General features: G+C 40.4%; 6 protein-coding genes across 6 annotated transcripts; 5 read left to right on the forward strand and 1 right to left on the reverse strand.

Annotated features, from left to right (window-relative positions):
- The first annotated feature begins 2239 nt into the window (after nucleotides 1–2239).
- On the forward strand, nucleotides 2240–3690 carry LOC128260381 (glycine, alanine and asparagine-rich protein). The gene has a single exon (XM_052993347.1). The coding sequence runs from the start codon at nucleotides 2307–2309 to the stop codon at nucleotides 3543–3545; it is 1239 nt and encodes a 412-aa protein (XP_052849307.1). The 5' UTR covers nucleotides 2240–2306; the 3' UTR covers nucleotides 3546–3690.
- An 817-nt stretch (nucleotides 3691–4507) lies between these two features.
- LOC128260454 (uncharacterized) lies at nucleotides 4508–5175 on the forward strand (the record flags this gene model as incomplete). Its single annotated transcript, XM_052993469.1, has 2 exons — nucleotides 4508–4730; nucleotides 4790–5175. Coding segments are annotated over 2 exons (492 nt in total), but the record flags the coding sequence as incomplete, so codon positions are not given.
- A 177-nt stretch (nucleotides 5176–5352) lies between these two features.
- LOC128260396 (filaggrin) lies at nucleotides 5353–6204 on the reverse strand. Its single transcript, XM_052993367.1, has one exon. It carries the CDS (start codon nucleotides 6109–6111, stop codon nucleotides 5539–5541), a length of 573 nt encoding a protein of 190 aa, XP_052849327.1. The 5' UTR covers nucleotides 6112–6204; the 3' UTR covers nucleotides 5353–5538.
- Nucleotides 6205–8865: 2661 nt separating this feature from the next.
- On the forward strand, nucleotides 8866–11203 carry LOC128260390 (probable phospholipase A1 magnifin). The gene is given in 4 exon segments (XM_052993357.1): nucleotides 8866–9319; nucleotides 9449–9910; nucleotides 10282–10775; nucleotides 10777–11203. Coding segments are annotated over 4 exon segments (1533 nt in total). The 5' UTR covers nucleotides 8866–8923; the 3' UTR covers nucleotides 10958–11203.
- A 1683-nt stretch (nucleotides 11204–12886) lies between these two features.
- On the forward strand, nucleotides 12887–15493 carry LOC128260401 (vitellogenin-1-like). The gene is made up of 3 exons (XM_052993374.1): nucleotides 12887–13172; nucleotides 13536–13795; nucleotides 14474–15493. The coding sequence occupies exons 1-3, from the start codon at nucleotides 12926–12928 to the stop codon at nucleotides 15209–15211; spliced, it is 1245 nt and encodes a 414-aa protein (XP_052849334.1). The 5' UTR covers nucleotides 12887–12925; the 3' UTR covers nucleotides 15212–15493.
- A 647-nt stretch (nucleotides 15494–16140) lies between these two features.
- LOC128260386 (vitellogenin-1-like) lies at nucleotides 16141–18350 on the forward strand. Its single transcript, XM_052993353.1, has 3 exons — nucleotides 16141–16404; nucleotides 16691–16950; nucleotides 17417–18350. The coding sequence occupies exons 1-3, from the start codon at nucleotides 16164–16166 to the stop codon at nucleotides 18140–18142; spliced, it is 1227 nt and encodes a 408-aa protein (XP_052849313.1). The 5' UTR covers nucleotides 16141–16163; the 3' UTR covers nucleotides 18143–18350.
- The last annotated feature ends 1107 nt before the right edge of the window (nucleotides 18351–19457 follow it).

The raw sequence follows: 19457 nt of genomic DNA on the forward strand, positions 1-19457 counted from the left end.
TACGCACTCAGTTAGCCGGCTTTAACCCTTTGCGCCGCCCCCCTCTACCCCCTTAACATCCAACTGCAGATCGTGAGCCCAACCAAACTGTTAATGGTAATCAAGTGCCAAAAACCAAAAGCAAATCCAAAGTCAAAGTCACAAGAGCCAAGCCCAAAAAAAAGCAAAACGTTTGGCCGAGAATGCTGTACGCCCCATGGGTGCAAATTGGTTGAGTTGGACCAGCTCCATCTCCATCTCCACCTCCATCTCGATCTCCAGGCACATATGTCGCAGCCACTACAACCACTTGAGCCACTGAAACCACAAAAGGCCAAAGAAACACACCACACAACAAATGCCGGGAGAAAAAGCCACACAATCTGTAAATGGGAATGTGTAAATTGGCTATGATTTAATATTTGCCATGCTCGAACAATAAAAGAGATAAAAAAGAAATACAATGCAAATAGAGAAGTTGAAATAAAATATGTTTGTAAACTGTAAGACTCTTTTTAAAATAATTTTAATATTGTCATCTCAACTGAAAAATAATAAGAACATTGTTTAATTTAAGAAAATAATAGTTACAATTATACTACTCATATTATGCATTATGCGGAGTCCTCCTTTTTAATTTTTTCAGTCTCATAAATATTTGACCCTTAAAAAGCACAATAGTTTCTAAACGCTGTGTCTTTGTAGAGATTTGTTGCTCTCAAAAAAGAAGACAGCAACTTGCTTAAAAACTCAAAAAGGAATACAATATAAGAACTAGTTATGTATGCTGCAAATTTATATGCCTAAAATTCCACGCATAATTCCTTAAAAAATCAATTTTACGACGCTCTCGTGTTTGGCCAAGAACCAGTTGTCAAATTATGGGAACATCAAATTTCGCCAGCTGGAACATCTTTGGCTAAATCTGCTTTGTTTTTTTTTTTCTGTTGACCCAATTTGCATAACAGTCTAGATCAATAGATGAGCAAAGAAACAAAAAAAACAAAGAATAAAGAGCCCTAAACCGACAAATATTACATATATGTAATATTTGATCTGAGATGGGAGGAAATACGAGTTCGTCAGAAAATGTGGACGTGGCCGACGTGGACAGGTTTTCGGGTCGAAATCCGAGATGAGCGAAGATTTTCGGGCGTGCTTGGGTTACTTGGATTTTTGGGTATTTAGATATTTGGATATTTGGATATTGACGAGGCTCTAACCCGTTGAGCCCCTTGGCTACGTGGAGTCATGCATAGGATTTCGGGGGCTGAATGAGTGACAATGCCAATACACTGGCCACGCACATGTGCCAGCATGCACTGCGAGAAATCGCTGAATAGGTCTATACATTTATTTTAATGACCCAAAACTCCCACACTCAAATTGGGACAATAAATAAATGAGTCAATTAACGTTTTTCATATTTTAAAACTACAAAATCAATAGTTTTATATTCAGTTTTTAAAAAACACTAACACTGACTAACACTATTGAATAGGTCTAACATTTATTTTAATGTCCCAAATCACCCACACTCAAATTGACACAATAAATAAATGAGTCAATAAATATGCCACTCACATTGAATTGTCTAGCTGAATTTCCCAATCGTTTATTGACATTTTTAAAAATCCATGTCACAGATAAACCATATTTTAAAAATTGAACTATAAAAATGAGTCATGCTATTTGTTAAATTGCAAATCATAATATTGATATTTGGTAATTATAAAAAACATTTTTTTATTCTTAAACATAAAGTAAATTAAGTCTAACTGGGAATTTTATTTGATTTTATGATCTATGATTCTATGATCTTTAGGCCAAACATTTTTCTCAGTGCCAATTTGTGTGATGGGGAATTACCTGAGCTTCTTGCGAATCCGTAACGCTTTTGGGCCGTGGATTCATTTAACTATTTTTTGCTCTGCCCGCGGGAGATGCGAGCAAATATCTCACTTGATGGTTAAGTAGTTGAGGTGACAGACAGCCGGTGGCTGGCAGCCCCGCCCAGATTTGATATATTTTGTCGTCTTGTGCGCCTGCCTGTCCGTGTGTCTTGGCCCATAAGTAACCATTTATGAATTAAGCAAACATCAATGTTCGCAGGGGGAATCTCTCGTCTCGTCTCGTCTTGTCTTGTCTTTTAGGTCGGAGCATAGATTAGAACAACACAAAAACGCACACACAGGTGAGCTGTGGGTACGAACTGCTACTGCTGCTGCTGCTGGCCGACTATAAATTAGTGCCCCGTCTCGATTTGGGACATCAGTTGAGTTTCGTTTGTCAGGTTTGCCAGCAGCATCCCCAGTACTAATATCACCATGAAGCTATACGTTTGCGTTTCACTGGCCCTTTTGGCCATCGCGGCCCCAGTGCCCTCGAGTGCCTTGTTGGGCGCCAAATTGGCCCTGCTCAAGGCCATTGGCGGTGGTCTGGGTGGTGGCAACTCTGGCGGTGGTGGCTATGGCGGCGGCTATGGCAGCGGCTATGGCAGCGGCGGATACTCCGGTGGCTACAACCAGGGATACTACAGCCAGCCCAGCCGTCCGGTCTACAGTTCTGGATATGGCAGCTCCTCAGCCAGCAGCAGCAGCAATTATGGAGGCAGCTATGGAGGCAGCTATGGCGGTGGCTATGGCGGTGGTTATGGCGGTGGTTATGGCGGTGGCGAACAGGTCATCAAGGTCATCAAGGTGGTGGAGCAACCCTCTTACGATTACGGACGTTCGGCCGGCAACTATGGTGGCAACTATGGCGGCTACTCTTCCAGTGCTTCTGCCAGTTCCAGTGCCAGTTCCAGTTCCTATTCTGCTCCCGCTCCCGCTCCTGTGACTTATTCCGCTCCTGCTCCCGTGACTTACTCTGCTCCCGCTGTGAGCTACTCTGCTCCTGCTCCCGCTCCCGTGACTTACTCTGCTCCTGCCGTGAGCTACTCTGCTCCTGCTCCCGCTCCTGTGACTTACTCTGCTCCCGCAGTGACCTACTCCGCTCCTGCTCCCGCTCCCGTTGTGCGTGTTCAGGCTGCACCCGCTGTGACCTACTCCGCTCCTGCTCCCGCTGTGACCTACTCCGCTCCTGCTCCCGCTGTGACCTACTCCGCTCCTGCTCCTGCTCCCGCACCGGTGGTTCGCATTCAGGCCGCTCCCGCTGTGACCTATAACGCCCCGGCGCCTGTGGTGCGCTACGCCGCCCCAGCTCCGGCGCCCATCAGCTATGCACCCGCACCCGCTCCCGTTTCCTACGCCCCGCAGCCGCAGAGCCAGCAGGTGGTGAAGACCATCAAGCTGATTGTGGATGAGGATCGTGCTCCCGCCCAGGTGTACGGACCACCGGCCGTAGAGTCCAGCTACTCCAGTGCCTCCTCTTCCGCCTCCGCTTCGGCTGGCTCAAGTGGTGGCTACAACTCTGGCTACAATGGCGACTACAACACTGGCTACAATGGTGGTTACAACGGTGGCTACAACGGCGGCTACAACTCTGGCTCCAATGGTGGATTCTCTGGCGGATTCAATGGCGGCTGGAAGCGTGGCGGCATCTTCGAGAAGCTGGTGGGCTGCTAGGCCATGGAATCCTGCAGATTATGGATCTGACAAATCCATCCTAACCTAAAGCGTACTCAACTATTTTTTTTCTAGTTCTAAAGCGAATAATTGTATTTTTTTTGTTCGATCGATGTGTACATAAAATAAATCAACATATATCACCGATATCAGGTCTTCATGTCTTTACAATCTTATGTAATCGCCAGAACCTCAGACGAATTGTCTGTCTGCTGATATATATATATTTTCTTTCGGGGTTTTTTCATGGCTCTCCAACGACTGGGTTCATTGTGTTATTGATTCTAAACGAAATTAGCACCCTGTTGCTAACTCCCAACGAATCGGTGGCGATTCGTATACCGATTCCGATTCCGGATCTGAAGAGATCGAGAAGAAGGCCCTGAGAGCGAGGTTAGAATCGTGAGACCGGCAGAGAGGTAGTGTTTTGAGTTGGGATCTATAGGGTTTGCTAATTTGCATTTAATTATTATAGCCGTCAAGCTTCCACTTCCAGATAAATGTTTTCCACAAAAAAATGAAGTACGTTAAATATCCAGAATTTAAAAATTTATAACATTATTATTTATGTGGAATTATAAAACAATAATTGCTCTTGCATAAAATACATATTTATACGCGTTCAGAACTGGTAACCTCAAAATTATACTTAAAAATAATAGTTTCATAATAAAATGCCATACTTTGTTGATCTTGCCACAAAAATTTATTTTTTAAATAATTCGGAAAATAATGGGCATCAATTACATAGGTATTTAGGATTTTAGTTTAAATGAAATTAATGTAAAATACCTATTCGAATAATGTTTTCTTTCTTAATTGCTGGAATGCTTTTAAGCTGAAAAACAATATGAGTGGCTTAAAAGGCGTTCCCAATTAGTTGTATTCTTCGAGTGATCGAAACACCGATTAAGAATTGTAAACACAATTTACGATCATAATCACCGACATGTCATGCGATTCGTGTGCGATTTGAGGGCAAGTCAGCCAAAGGTGTCACCGATGGGCGTTCAGCCAAGACCAAGAACTTCCGTTCGCCAGCGAATACCTATAAAAGCTGTGAGTCCCCAAAGAGTTGGCCAAGCAAAATGCAAGTGTTTGCACTTCAATTGTATATTCTGGCAGTGGTTGCCGAGGCTTCAGTTGGTGGTCATGCGGTGGAGCAGGAGCAACTGTCCAGCCACGGTGCGTATGATTAATTTGTTAGGCGCTTGTATCTTATTAAGTACTACATGTATCAACAGGTTATGGACCAGCCATACATATTAGTTCGGGGGTTCTTCAGCTAGCTCCGGATACGGAACAACCGCATTTGCTACTGGTGCCCAATGTCCAATCCTCGTCTTTGGGAAATCCTTGGCCGCACTTTTTTGTGGACACCTTGACCGCTTCGCACCTGCCACACTCATCGCTCCCAAATGTCCACGAACACCGCATTTTGGTCAGCGATAATGTGGACTTTTCGCAGCTCAAATTGCCCCAGCATCAGGTTGTCCACTCCCATGGACGCTAGATGGTTTATCGTAAATCTATTTACAAACTCCCATAAATTATTATTATCCAACTGGCCTATTTTGTTTATTGCCTATGGTTTTTTTTGTTGTTTTTTTATTGCCTTTGATTTACTATTTTTTTTTAGCTTTACTCAGACATTGAATAAACTTGCTATAAAAACAATTTGTGGAATTTATGAATGTATATTAAAATTGAGAATATATATACTTTTTATTAATAGTAACGCTTGTTTAATATCTTAATAAAAAAAAAAAAGTTTTTTTTTGTGGGTTCAATTTTTCTAAGATATTAACTTTAGTTTATTTAAAAGGTTGTTAGACTTATCGTTTTAATTTTAAAACCCCAAAGAATGCTTTCCAATTTCGATATAACTTAGTTTTATTTCAGTAATCATTAACAAACAAAAAAAAAAAAACAGATTTAGAATATAGTAATTTTTGAGCATTTTTCTAGGTTTGGGTGCGAGACTATCACAGTCTTAGTAGAGATGCTCCAGCTGGTGGTGGTCCAGGTCGAGGTGGTGGTCGTGGTCGTGCTGGTGCTGGTGCTCCGCCTGGTGCTGGTGCTCCGCCTGGTGCTGGTGCTCCACCTGCTCCTCGAGGGCCTGGTGCTGCATGTGGTGGAGCTCGTGCTCGTCGCGATCCTTGAACTCGTACAGGGTGCTGTAGCTGAAGGCGCCCTTGCCGTGATCGATGCCGGGCACGGCCTTCTGCTCGTGGTCCTCGTACTGCGAGTGCACCTCGCTGGCCTCCGCGTACTCCTCGCCGGCATCGCTGCTGCCGTAGTCCGCCGGGAAGCCCTCCTCGCCCAGGTGATCGCCCAGGGAGCCCAGGTGATCCGCCTCGGCGGAGGCCCCAAGCTCGTGGGATGACGAGCTAAAGTCCAGCTTGGACAGAGCCTCGCCGCCAGTCAGACCGCCGGCATAGTGACCCAGCAGACCCGCCGAGTGGACCACACTGGAGGACAGGTCCTCCTTCAAAGGATAGCTCTGGATGCCCAGCAGTAGCAGCTGGCCCAGCAGGATCATCAGTATCTGGCGGTAGGTGAACATCTTTATTGAATGTGGGTATACGACAAAAAAAAAGAAACTATTGTTAAGCTCCTTTAACCGACGCGGCGAAATGTTTCGAGTCAACTAATATACTACTCTCAACTGCATTTGGTTTTATATATGCCTCGGACCGCACATTTTCCTGCATTTTCCACAGACTTTTACACACAGTCTTTTGTTTTGTTTTGTTTTGTTTGGCGAAAAGCGAAAAGCGAAAAAACACAGAGAGAAAAAAAATGTTGCAACGGACATCTGCCGCTCGTTCGGCTGGAGCTGATAATTTGCTGCACTTACTCCGCATTACGTCGACGTCTAAGTGGCGGGGCCATTGAAAAGCCTGTTGCAATGGTGCGTATACGTAATAATTTTCGTCTTCTCTATTATTATAACTAGTTTTTTCGGCCAATTTTAGGCCCGTTCTCGGTGTTATTTTCGCCCCACCGTTGCGTAATTTTTGGAATCCCTATGGGCCTTAACCCTCCACATATTTGCACTCAAGGCGGAAGCTTACTCATTTTTTTTTTATTTGGCACAGCCCAACTAATTGGGTTTATCAACAGCAAGTAGTGGAAATAGAATGGCAAATATAAAGAGCCATTCACATACACTCGCATATCTGAGGTATATATTTATTGGCCCGCAAACAATGCAGTGAGATGTGTCCATTGTGCAAAGCTGCCAAAAAGTGCAATTAACTATTTGGGTAACTTATTTCAGAAATAATGCGGCATTTATACTTGGTGTACTAAAAACCTAGATAAACTTCGGAAGTTTATGCAAGCATAAAATTCTTTAAAATACAAATATATTACTATTAGTGTGTTAGTGTTACTTTTTCCTTTTCCAGAAATAAAAATTATTTCAAAATTCAAAATCCACGAAATAATTTATGTTTTTATTTTTGCAATATCCTTACACTTAATATATTTATCGCAATTTTTAAGCAATTACATGAAGAGCATTTTTACATCTTTCTTTCTAAGATTTCTTAATTTCTTACCGATGTTCCTTATGCACTTATAGGTTTTAAAGTAATATTAACAGTTTATATTACCAGTTAAAATATGCTTGCATCTAGGATATTCAAATATAGATTTCATAATAAAGAATATAAAAAATATAATAAGGTATAGAGAAAAATCTATACCAAAAAATCAAGACACAATAACATACGATAAGCACATATTACATCAGTTGTATTTCAACCACATACCAAGGTACTTGGAGGATTATAGCCAAATGGATATAGAGCAATCTAAATTGATTTCGATTTCATGAGAGTCTGGACTGCAATTAAAATCACAACGAGCCAGCAGAGCGAAAAACCCGCGCTTCATCGCCAGTATTTTCACAGAAAACCCACAGCTCCGTGCGTCTGACACACTCACCCATATTCCCAACCAGATATGGATATTATATATATATATATATATATATATATATATATATATATGGAGCACGAGTGTCTGGAAGATTGCAAAAGTAAAACAAAACAGCAAACGTTGTACATATAAACATTTGTCGATTGTGCCTGCCGCCAATTCAACGCGAAATGTGCGAATAAATTCCCAAAAACGAAGAAGATTGGAAAAGCAACGAACGTTGGGTGCTCTAATCAGAAACCCCAAAAACTAAATACAATAAATAGCTACTTTTACTTACAATTTACTCTTTCAATATATCTTAAGTAAATATAATTTATAAAAGAAAATTAGAGAAAGAATTTTATACAACTTTTTATTTTAAATTTTATTCATTTTATATTTAGATATATAAAGTGTTCGAATTTAAATGATATGCATTGTCTTGTGCAATGTTATTTTACAATAGCTTAAATAATCATATTTTCCAGAGTTTAAGGTAGTCCTTGAAAAGGTTGCTATATTTGGTATCCCTACCTTTTGTTAAAGTCTAATTAAATTTATTTATGAAATAAAATGTAAAACGTTTGTATCAAACTATTTTAATATTAATCAAATCTATTAAATTCTTTAATTTTTTCAATTAAATTCCAATTGAATTGAGCTTGAAAAACAACAATTTAAGCCTTTAAGGAACAGATTTTTATCCCTTGTAAAATAAGTATTTTAATAACAATAAAATTGTTAATATAAGAAACCTTTTATTTAAAATAAGATACAAATTAAGTTTTAAATTTCCATTAACAATATATTCTTGGTTAACACAAGACCCAATCCTCCCAGCATTTCAGTATATTTTCGGATACGATCGGTGTGATTAATTGGGCAGTATTCATTTGTGAGTCCACCATTCCAATGGCCAACTGGAGGCACTCGCTCTGAGCGCTTCTGATTGCTGCTGTTGCCGGCGATCGGCGATGTTGCTGGCGGGTTGCGTGCCGGCAACATCAACGACGGCAGCAACACCACAAATTACCAATGTAATAGCACCGCTTGTTTTGTGTTTAATTTTTTGTCTGTTTTTTTCATTTTTTTTTTGATTTTCTGTTAATGGTGGGGGCGGCAAGCTGATGTTCAGGCAATTGGTAGCGGAGCGACGTGGCTATTAGGTGGATCGCATTTTGGCAGCCCGGCCAACATTTCCTAACGCAAAATATTTGCTTGGAAATTATGCGATTGCTACCTGGATTTTGCAAGCCAAGAAAGTAGTTCGTGAGGTTAGGACACGTGTATCGTGAGCGATATAATGAAGTCGTGTCTTAGAACAAGATGTCGCTATCTCAGGGGGTCATAAATTTCACTTGAAGTGTGCTAAAATGAAAGTTATCTCAGTTGGCCCACATATAAAAAGCTAGGCAAGAATACAATTTTTCAGTGACTCTCGAATAGCCATGTCTTTTTCGGTTCTGTTGGTGCAGCTGGTGGTGCTGGCTTGGATTTCACAGTCCATTGAGGCAGATTTTATAAATCAAACTGTTCATCAGAGTGAGAACTTTCCAAAAGAAACTTTTTTAGCAAGAAACTGGTTGAACAAGTCAAGCTCTTCAATTGCAGACAGTTCAAAGTCTGATAGCTCAAAGAAAATTGGTTCTGAAAATGTAAAAATACCAAATCTCGATTTCAAGAATGAGGAAGTCTTAAAAACTAAAGCCCAAAAAATATCTAGTTTGCCAAATACAGGTAGCTTGGTACTGGGTGCAAAGAAATCTGAAATTTTTCGTCTTTCAAGCTCTGAAAATAAAAAGTACTTTAGTTCGGAGGACGTAAAAAACTTGGAAACTTTTAAGGCAAAAATTATAAGTTATCAATTAGTTGATAATTTAAGAAATAACAGCTCCAAAAACTTGACTCACTTGAAAAATAATACCTTAAATAAGTCCAGTTCCGAAAATAATAATGTTTTGGAATTCTTAAAGCCCGAGAATGCAAGCTATTGTAAAAATGGGTTTTCTAAGGATTCGGAAAATACGAGACTTGAGGAAACTGATGGCCTCAATTTGCGACAGATACCGGCTTCATATCAGAGCCTAATCCTGGATCGACTACAGGATCAGTTGCGTCAGCTGGTTGTCGGGTTGCCTCTGGACATAGCCTTCTCCACCCTGAACTATATATGCAGCACCATTGTCGATCTCGGTGTGGTCAGGTCCAAGCTTATTCCGGATGTGTCACGCCTAAATTTTCAGCTTCGCACCGAATTCGAGTGCCGGAATGTCAGTATTCCTCTGACGCAAGCTGAGGACTTGTGGACTACTCCGGGATTTTATCAGGATCGTCCCACGGTCTTGTTTATCACCGGCTGGACAACGAACATCAATGATTCGAATAGTGGACCCGTCGTCAAGGCCTATGCTTGTCGCAATGATACCAATGTTTTGGTGAGTGTGGATATGGAAAAAAAAGTATTTAAAATATTTACATAAAAATATACAAGGATATGGGAGGATTTTAAAGCTGCCTAAAAGTATGCATAACAAAAAGGAAGCCGCCTTTGGTAATGAACGCATTTGATTTCTAAGTTTAAAATATATTGTTGCATACTTTCAGACACCTTTAATAGAGATTAAAAAACACTTTTTAAAAAAAGATAGTTATTGGGAATAATAATATATATTTTTAAGATATATATAAAAAAATTGAGACACAAAATAATGGCTAAAAACAAAGCTGATAAGATAAGATAAGATAAAATAATACCCTTTTGAGTATATCACATCCTAGTAAAATACATAACTCCCATGTTTTGTAGGTTCTGGATGCAGCTGACCTTGTGGACACCCTTTATACATGGTCGGCTTTGAACACCGAAGTTATTGGAGCCAGTCTAGCCAAGGCGCTGCTCCGGCTGAATGCGACTTATGTGGCCAACCAGTTGCATTTGGTGGGCCACAGCTTGGGCGCCCAGATCGCAGGCTCTGCGGGAAGGAACTACAGGCAAATGTCGGGGGGCTCAATCCTGAAAAGAATAACTGGACTGGATCCAGCAAATCCATGCTTCTACGACGGCAACGATCTGGAGGGTCTGCGGAGTGGCGATGCCCGCTTTGTGGACATTATTCACTCGAATCCCGGCATACTGGGCTCCCCCAAGCGGGCCGGCGACGCTGATTTCTTTGTCCAGGGACGGATTCCCTTCAAATCGGGCTGCCTAGGCCTCAGCTCCATTGTCTGTTCCCATCAGAGAGCCGTCGATTACTACACAGAAACGGTGTATCCCTCGAATGAGAACGACTTTCTGGGCAGGCTATTCGGAACTCCTTCTGGGAAATAATTGCCAGGACACGCGGACCGTGATGGGCTATGCCGCCAAGCCCACGGAACTGGGCCTCTTCTACGTGGGCGCCAATGGAGCTGAGCCCTATGGCCAGAATGCCAATCCCCAGACCTACACTTCCTCCAACACTAAATGCATCGCCTGTGACTAAATTATTGGCTGAAAAAAACCTTAAAACTAAAGTAAAAACCAAATATTAATCAATATTATTCGATTACTACCTAGGACTTGTTCAGCAGAAAACCAGAAAGGAATTTTCAATATAAGCTATTAAATTTTAATTAGACATTTAAATTTCTGAATTTTTACACTAAAAGCTTATTCAATATTAAATTAAAACATCGCACTTTTATTAAGCTTTAAAATTCAAACATCTTGTGTCTGTAGAAAAGCAGAATTTTCAATAAAAATTAAAAAACGTCGGTCAGGACTTTTATTAAGCTATAAAATACACACCATTGTGTCAAATATTAATATCTTAGCGCTTTATTTCTACATTAAGAGCTTGTTTCTCCAAAAATATATATTGAGCTATAAATATCTTATCTCTGTATTTCAAAATTGCAAATACTTAAATTATATAATTTCTGTATAAAATTCACAGGCAACATTTTGTCGATATACCATGTAAGAAAAATTGATTTTCATTCCGTGTGTAACCAATGCAAGTAAACTAAACTAATAATATTCAAAAGCGATGTAAGATAAGTCGGTATGCGAGATAACTTACAATAACTTAAAATATGCTCTGTGAGGTATCTGTGAATTCACAGGCTGCATTAATATCAAAAATTTTACCCGATAATTTCAAGGGCAAGGCGCAGTCGAGCCCCTCTTCCCTCTTTCGACTAAATCGGTCCGTGATTTGTGTGAGAAATTGGAGAACGCTGATGTCAACGCAAAATTTAATCTTTTATGACGTCTTATTGTTTTGGATCCACAAAAATTGTCCAGGGCACGTTGTCAGAATGACAATGGCTTGGAGATTGGGGCGCCGAGATCGGGAAATACAGACTGGGAAATAAGTAGTGAGCAATGGGCCCCCATTAATATGGCACTGTTGTCGTAACCAGCAGCAGCATTTGATGTTAAATACGTGAGGTTTGACCTTACACTGGGAACAAAATGTCTGGAAAATAGCTTAGGTATGGAATAGCCATTATCAGACTATTAGTAACAAAAAAAAATGTAACCTTAACAGCATTTTTTAATAAAATAAATAACGTAATGGCTAAACATTAGTATTAAGTTTTCAAATTCGAAATTCTTCATCTTTAAAATTCGTTATGACTAGTGCCTTAACTTTAAAGCTAAAATACTTTTGGCTCTAGGATAGTATTAAAGTTAAATTGAAATTGTTAACAAAGTATTAATTTTATATTTTATTCAATTTTGTGTTCAACTATTTTACCTAGTTTATAAGGCTAGTCAGAACATGTATAGGAAATAAAATCAAAAATAATTAAATAGATTATGAATTAAAATGTAACATTTTTGCGTGTATAAATATTTCCCCAGTGTATACATTTTGATACACTATCAGTGGTTCGGTGTCTGTCAATCGACTGAGGCAGACTTTTTGTTAGTAAATCCAAATGATTTTGTCTCAAGCAGAGATCAGAATTCTCGGGAAATCCCCAAGACTTTTTAGATTGGTTGTTTGTTTCTGCTGTAGAAACATATCAATTAGAGGTCGAATTTCGATGCTGTTAATGGGAGGTAATAGGGTATCAAGCCCATCGACTGATCACCGACTGCATAACAGGGTTTTGTTGTCTTTATCATCACTAATGCCCTGCGATTTGCTTTAGTTTACGATTAGAATTGAAATGTATGCAGATTAGCTCGGGAAATGCGACTGCAGCTTTGCCGTCAGCCCGAGATCTCGATTTCCCGTCGACATGTAGAAGTAGCGAAGGCGACGAATCGAAATGGCAACAAATTAAGTTACAAGTGCACCTTATCTGATCGGAAAACACATCATCGATATGGTCACAGTTGAGTGGAATTATTTATATTAGGCGATGCGAGTGTCGTTTCGCGCTCCTCCCTCTGGAGGCTATAAATACGGCTGCCACCTGGCTTCCGGCACTCAGTACTCGTCAAAATCTTGGCCAGAATGGGACGAACTGGCCCAAAGATGCAACCGCTCCTGGTGCTGGTGCTGGTGCTGCTCCTCCAGCTCCTGGCTCCCTCGCACTCCATCGAATGGACGCTGCCGGACATCATCGATTCCATCGGCAATGTGGGCACCAGCATCGTGGACCCCAGTCTGCTGCCCACGCCCCAAGGCCTCTTCGAGGGCAGCAAGCAGCTCATCGCCGGCTATCCCTTCGAGGTCGTCTCCAACTCCCTCAACGTCATATGTGAGTATCCTTAGAGGGCAAGGCTATGATCTAAATAAGCTAGGAACTGGGTATTGGCACATAGTGAGGTATTTGATCATACATTCATAGCAACAGCAATTAATTAGGGAATGCATTTTAATTTTCCCTTAAATTAATAAAACAATTTTTGATTTCAAGCTTTAGGAAATTCTAATACATACATTTTAGAAACAAAAGTTGTATCTAAATAAGTTAGAAACTGGGTATTTAAATAAGTTAGAAACTGGGTATTGGTATATTTTAAAGTATTTAAAAAATGTATAATGTTTGTATTAAAATGTTTAAAAGTAGTTTGTAGAAAGAGGAATAAGATATTTTAAATAAAGAAATTTATTATCCCAGGCTCCCAGGCTCTGGCTTCCAATAAAATCAAGTCGAAAATTACGCCCGACATCAACAAGATGAACTTTCAGCTACAGACGGCATGCACGAAGACCAACTTTCCGCTCACCAAAGCGGAGGAAATGTGGAAGAGCCCTCTATTCGATCCCAAGAAGAAGGTGGTCATCCTGGCCACCGGATGGACCACCACCGTCAATGGATCGGATACCATCGATGTCTTCTCAAAGGCCTACAACTGTCGCGGCGATGTCAACTTTGTGGTGAGTTTGAAATTTATTTAAATATATTTGTTATTATAGAAAAACTAATAGAAAGAGTTTAAAAGGTTATTTTAAGTAATCACCTATACAAATTTGTGTGCAATCTAATAATTTTAAGAAATACGCTTTTTAACTGACAAGGCTTTGAACAGTTAGTATCGTTCACAGACAGGTTCAAACCATTAACCCTGGATTTAATCTGAATGATTTCCGTTTGCCATTTATTTAATATGTAATATTAATTTAATCAACTTGACTTCATGCTCTTAAATTTGACTGATTCATTTTTAAACACAAGTTAACTGAAGTTATAACATCAAAACTGATGATTCCATTTTCAGGCAAAGCCTCTCGAAGTACAAAATTGAAAAATAAGAATTGCACTTAAAAGTAAAAAACAATAATTCTAAGCTTTTTCGGTTATCAGCTTATAATTGTTTGCAATTGTTTGAATGGGTCAATGCGAAAAATAAATTTCAATTAAACAAAAGAGGAATTACCCATATTAAAGTTACAGAAAAATGATTGAATAATAATTTATATAATTTTTGTAAAATTTATTTTACATACTTTAAAAAAACCAAGTTCTTCTTAATAAATTCATATAATAATGAATGACCTTGAAAAAATTGATAAAGAAATATGTATTACCTTTTTAATAATACCCTATAATTGCAGGCAGTGGATGCAGCTCGCTTCGTGGACACCTTGTACACATGGTCGGCCTTCAACACGGAGGAGATTGGCGAGAACATAGCCCTCGGATTGGTGAAGCTGCTGGACGTGATGCCGGTGGAGAACATCCACCTGATTGGCCACAGTTTGGGTGCCCACATAGTGGGATCCGCAGGTCGGCACCTGCAGGGCCTGACCGGTAAGATAGTGCCCCGGATCACGGGATTGGACCCGGCCAAGCCCTGCTTCAACGAGGGTGAAGTTCTCTCGGGACTTTTGCGAGGAGATGCCCGTTTCATCGACGTAATCCACAGCAATCCCGGAGTGCTGGGCAAACGGGATCCGCTGGGCGATGTGGACTTCTATCCGGGCGGAATGGGACCTCTGCCCGCGGGCTGTTTCTCGGTGACCTGTGCCCACGCTCGGTCGTGGGAATACTACGCGGAGACCGTGTATCCGGGCAACGAGCGGAACTTCATGGCCACCCGCTGCAGTTCGATGGCCCGACTCCGGGATTCCCGCTGTCCGGGCGACGAGGTGCCCATGGGCTATGCCGTGCCGCCGACTGTCAAGGGCAACTACTTCCTGGAGGTCAGCGCCGACTCGCCCTTCGGTAAGCACGCCTCCATTGTGCGAACGTCCCATTTGGAGCACTGCGGCAAGTGTCCAGACGCCTCAACAAGCTCGACCACCTCGGCGCCGATTTCCTCAACCCCAGTGAAATCACGATCCTGGTTCTGAGGCATCCCGTCCACCGGAAATCCATCCTAAGCTGGTCTTACCTTTGTTTTTTTTTTTTTCACAACTACTAATTTGTTCTGGTCGATATGCAGTTTGCCTTCTAAGCGTTGGCAACTCAACTAAATTGGTGCTTTTTATGCGTACGCAAGGCCCAAAAACGGATATGGGGAAGTGGGAATACCGTTTATGTGATACCGAAGGAAATTGTTTAGATGACGAAGCGTTTTAAATACCATACATGTGCCTATCCAAATAAATCAAAGCAAAAAATGTATGTTCATTTCTTGAAGGTTGCTTAATTGCTTGGTGTTTTAATTTAAGTAAATATTTATTGGATACTTACTTGTTCTTTCTTTAAATCTGTTCTATAGTTAGCATAACAACAGTATAAGCGAATAAATATATTAGACTTCAATACATGCTAATTATTTGTTTTAATTTTATTTTGTAGAGCAAAGCAGTACATTGAATTTTAAAGAAATAATTCGAAAAAAAAATTGAAAAATTGTAGTTCTCCACAACCTCTGATCCGGATTTCCAACAAGAAATCCAAACATTCGCCAAAAAATATCAATATTTTCACCATAACAATGAAAGTAACTTTAATTATGGAATGCCATCCTTTATTGAGCTCGTTATAAAATTCCTAAATGATTTGATTCAAATCTTTAACTTAGTCTAAATAAGTCTATAGAATTATTCAAACTGATATTACAAATATTTTTCCAGTGCATTTTTCGTTTCACTATCAGTGACATGGACATAAGGATCCAAATAATTTTGTCTCGAGAATGTGCAACTCTCAGTTGGGCGATAAGAGAGTCCAGAATTCTGGGAATACCCAATTAAATCTAGTTTTGGCTGTACAAACTAAAGAACTAGAGCTTGGGTTCTATAAATAGGGCTGAAACTTGGTGTCCGGAATTTAGTACTCGTCAAGATCTTGTCCAGAATGGGAGGAATGGCGCCAAAGATGCTTCCGGTCCAGGTGCTTCTGCTCCTTCTCCAGATTTTGGGTCTCTCGCAGTCCCACGAATTTACCCTGCTGGGTGCAATTGGTCACCTCAGGAATCTAAGCACCAGCATTTTGAATCCCGACCTGCTGCCCACGCCCCAAGGTATCTTCGAACTCAGCAAAGATGTCGTCGCCGGTTATCCCCTCCACATCGTCTCCACCACCGTCAATTTTATATGTGCGTGTCTTTTGAGGTCAAAAGTATGATCCAAACGGGATATTGGTATGAAAAAACAATTAATTTGAGTCATTTTGAACAGTCTTGAATTAAAGGTTTTCAGAAACCGTTTTCTAATTAAGAATAAAGTAAGTTTAAAGATTAAAGTATATATCATTATAATGATATTAACGTAACCCAATTTTACTGGGATAAAAATTATTTAAATAATATTGAAATCAAAGACTTTATAGAAGATGGAATATTTAACATTTAGAAATCCTCATGAATAAATGTATTTTCTCAGGTTCCAAGGCTCTGTCCTCCAACGTAATCCGTCCGAAATTTACGCCGAACATCAATCTGATGCACTTTCAACTGCAGACGGCTTGCACGAAGGCTAACTTTCCGCTCACCAATGCAGAGGAAATGTGGATGAGCCCTCTATTCGATCCCAAAAAGAAGGTGGTCATTCTGGCCACGGGATGGACCACCACAGTCAATGGATCGGATACCATCGAGGAGTTATCAAGGGCCTATAATTGTCGCGGCGATGTCAACTTTGTGGTGAGTAATAGCTTATTATTTTTAGAAACACCTTAACTTTACATATTTTTTAATAAAATTACTTAGGAAAGTAGTTTCCATAAACAATATGACTGATATGATTTCCATTTGAATATTATTTGTTAGAATAAATATTGCAGTTCAATCTGAATGTAAAATAACTCGGTAATCAGCTTAAAATTGTATGCAATGAAACCCCCAAAAAATAAATTTGAATTAAACAGTGGAGCTATTACCCAAATTAATGATGTCGCAAAACATTTAATTTGATTTAATATCATTTTCTTTATATTTATTAAAGCTAAATCCACCCTTTAATATCGAATACTTTTGCTAATATTAATAGGTAAATAAATAATTGTAGATAGTAAAATGTAATATTTTAAAAATTAAAATGAAATTCGATTTAATTTTGTAGATAAACGTAAAATATAGTATACCAATTTTGTAATATAATTAATTGCAGGCAGTGGATGCAGCTCGCTTCGTGGACACCTTGTATACATGGTCGGCCTTCAACACGGAGGAGATTGGCGAGAACATAGCCCTCGGATTGGTGAAGCTGCTGGACGTGATGCCGGTGGAGAACATCCACCTGATTGGCCACAGTTTGGGTGCCCACATAGTGGGATCCGCAGGTCGGCACCTGCAGAGCCTGACCGGTAAGATAGTGCCCCGGATCACGGGATTGGACCCGGCCAAGCCCTGCTTCAACGAGGGTGAAGTTCTCTCGGGACTTTTGCGAGGAGATGCCCGTTTCATCGACGTCATCCACAGCAATCCCGGAGTGCTGGGCAAACGGGATCCGCTGGGCGATGTGGACTTCTATCCGGGCGGAATGGGACCCCTGTCCGTGGGCTGTGTGTTGGTGACATGCGCCCATGCCCGCGCCTGGCAATATTTCACGGAGACCGTGTATCCCGGCAATGAGCGCAACTTTTTGGCCGCACGCTGCACATCGCTTTCTGGACTCCGGCAATCCCGCTGCAGGGGTGAGGAGGTGCCCATGGGCTACGCCGTGCCGCACAATGTCAAGGGCAACTACTTCCTGGAGGTCAGAGGCAATTCGCCCTTCGGCATGAATAGCTCCCCTGTGCGATCCTCCCAATTGGCACAGTGCGGCCAGTGCCCAGAAGCCTCAACGATCACGATTGCCACAACCGCGCGAAGCTCGTGGAGATTCGGGTTCTGAGACATCCCATTCGCACGCAATCAATCCTAAGCTACTACTAGTTTTTGGTGGCCAACACCGACCCGATTGCGGTCGACATGCAATTCACAATTTGTCTTCCAAGCGTTGACAATTCAATTAAGTTTGTGTTTATTATGCTTATGCAAAGCCCACAAACAGAGTTAAGGAGAATCACGAAGTTGGAATACTTTTTAGAAGGTAGCGAAAGGAAAGAGAAGTTATGGCGAAAGAACCACAAAATGCATTTTTATAAAGTATAATAAATAAATATAAAATTATAATTTGAAAAGCTTGCTACTTCTGTATTTAATAACCTTGATGTTCCAAAGTATACATATAATTGCCGAGTCAAAACCTAATTGATTATAATCTGGTAAAAACGTTGTCAGAAAAACATATTCCATTTTATTGCATTTGTATTAATCTTATCTAAATATTTTATAGAAACAATTTTATTATTTCCTTATTTTGTTAGATGTCTTATTAATTTATTATATAAATAATAACTTAAGACAAACGTTGATGGCAATGATTAATCATCTTTAAAACGTTAATTATAACTATATATTATTCTATCAAGCGGTTAACAATGTAACCCATCACGAATGGAAAACCTATTAGGTGGTGCCAAATTTTTTGGATAAATCATAATACCCCATGGAAGAAAACCGAAAGATAAATAACCTGTAGAAAAGAGGCCGCGTTGTCGCCATTGACATAAGCTCATAATTGTTGACTGTCGACTGGAGTTGGCTTTGCTGTTGACTATTATCTGAGTATCTGAGTATTTGAGTGGCGCCCAGGTACAGTGGGACCGGAGACTGGCGGACTTGGTTGGAGATGAGTTTTACAGCCGACTTAAGGCCAGCCGTCTTAGTTGGTGAATGTTGTTGTCGGGGTAGAGACGATCTCATCTCTCTTCTATGATCGATCGATGATATATATTTCTAGGTGATCTCTAATGGCCTGGATGTCCTAGATGAATTTGCATCTACATTACTAGAAAGTTGACTTTTAAATGGGTGTAATGGTTTAATAATATTTGATAGCTTTGCTCTATAAACTAGTTGTTTAATGGGCCAAGTTTTTAATTCGAGAAATATGTATATATTTTTTATGATATGTCGGGACTTTCCCATGTCCTTCGACTGACCATCAAGATCAGGAAATGCCATCGCCCAGATCCAGTTACCTTTCGCGCTGATCTCTCCACTGTGCCCCTCGATTTTGAGTTGTTTTTTTATTTTTGGCCCCTTCACCTGGGATCTGCATCTGCATCTTTATATGCATCTCCATTTGCAAGTGTCTCCGTTGG

The sequence above is a fragment of the Drosophila gunungcola genome, assembly GCF_025200985.1.
Source record: "Drosophila gunungcola strain Sukarami chromosome X unlocalized genomic scaffold, Dgunungcola_SK_2 000023F, whole genome shotgun sequence".
NCBI classification, from domain to species: Eukaryota; Metazoa; Arthropoda; class Insecta; order Diptera; family Drosophilidae; genus Drosophila; species Drosophila gunungcola.

Excerpts from the sequence above, each read along its gene's own strand:
- LOC128260381 (XM_052993347.1), top strand. The coding sequence starts at position 2,307 with ATGAAGCTATACGTTTGCGTTTCACTGGCCCTTTTGGCCATCGCGGCC.
- LOC128260396 (XM_052993367.1), bottom strand. The coding sequence starts at position 6,111 with ATGTTCACCTACCGCCAGATACTGATGATCCTGCTGGGCCAGCTGCTA.
- LOC128260401 (XM_052993374.1), top strand. The coding sequence starts at position 12,926 with ATGGGACGAACTGGCCCAAAGATGCAACCGCTCCTGGTGCTGGTGCTG. Across the intron at positions 13,173-13,535 it reads CAACTCCCTCAACGTCATAT|GCTCCCAGGCTCTGGCTTCC; the intron begins GTGAGTATCCTT and ends TTATTATCCCAG. Across the intron at positions 13,796-14,473 it reads GCGGCGATGTCAACTTTGTG|GCAGTGGATGCAGCTCGCTT; the intron begins GTGAGTTTGAAA and ends CTATAATTGCAG.
- LOC128260386 (XM_052993353.1), top strand. The coding sequence starts at position 16,164 with ATGGGAGGAATGGCGCCAAAGATGCTTCCGGTCCAGGTGCTTCTGCTC. Across the intron at positions 16,405-16,690 it reads CACCACCGTCAATTTTATAT|GTTCCAAGGCTCTGTCCTCC; the intron begins GTGCGTGTCTTT and ends GTATTTTCTCAG. Across the intron at positions 16,951-17,416 it reads GCGGCGATGTCAACTTTGTG|GCAGTGGATGCAGCTCGCTT; the intron begins GTGAGTAATAGC and ends AATTAATTGCAG.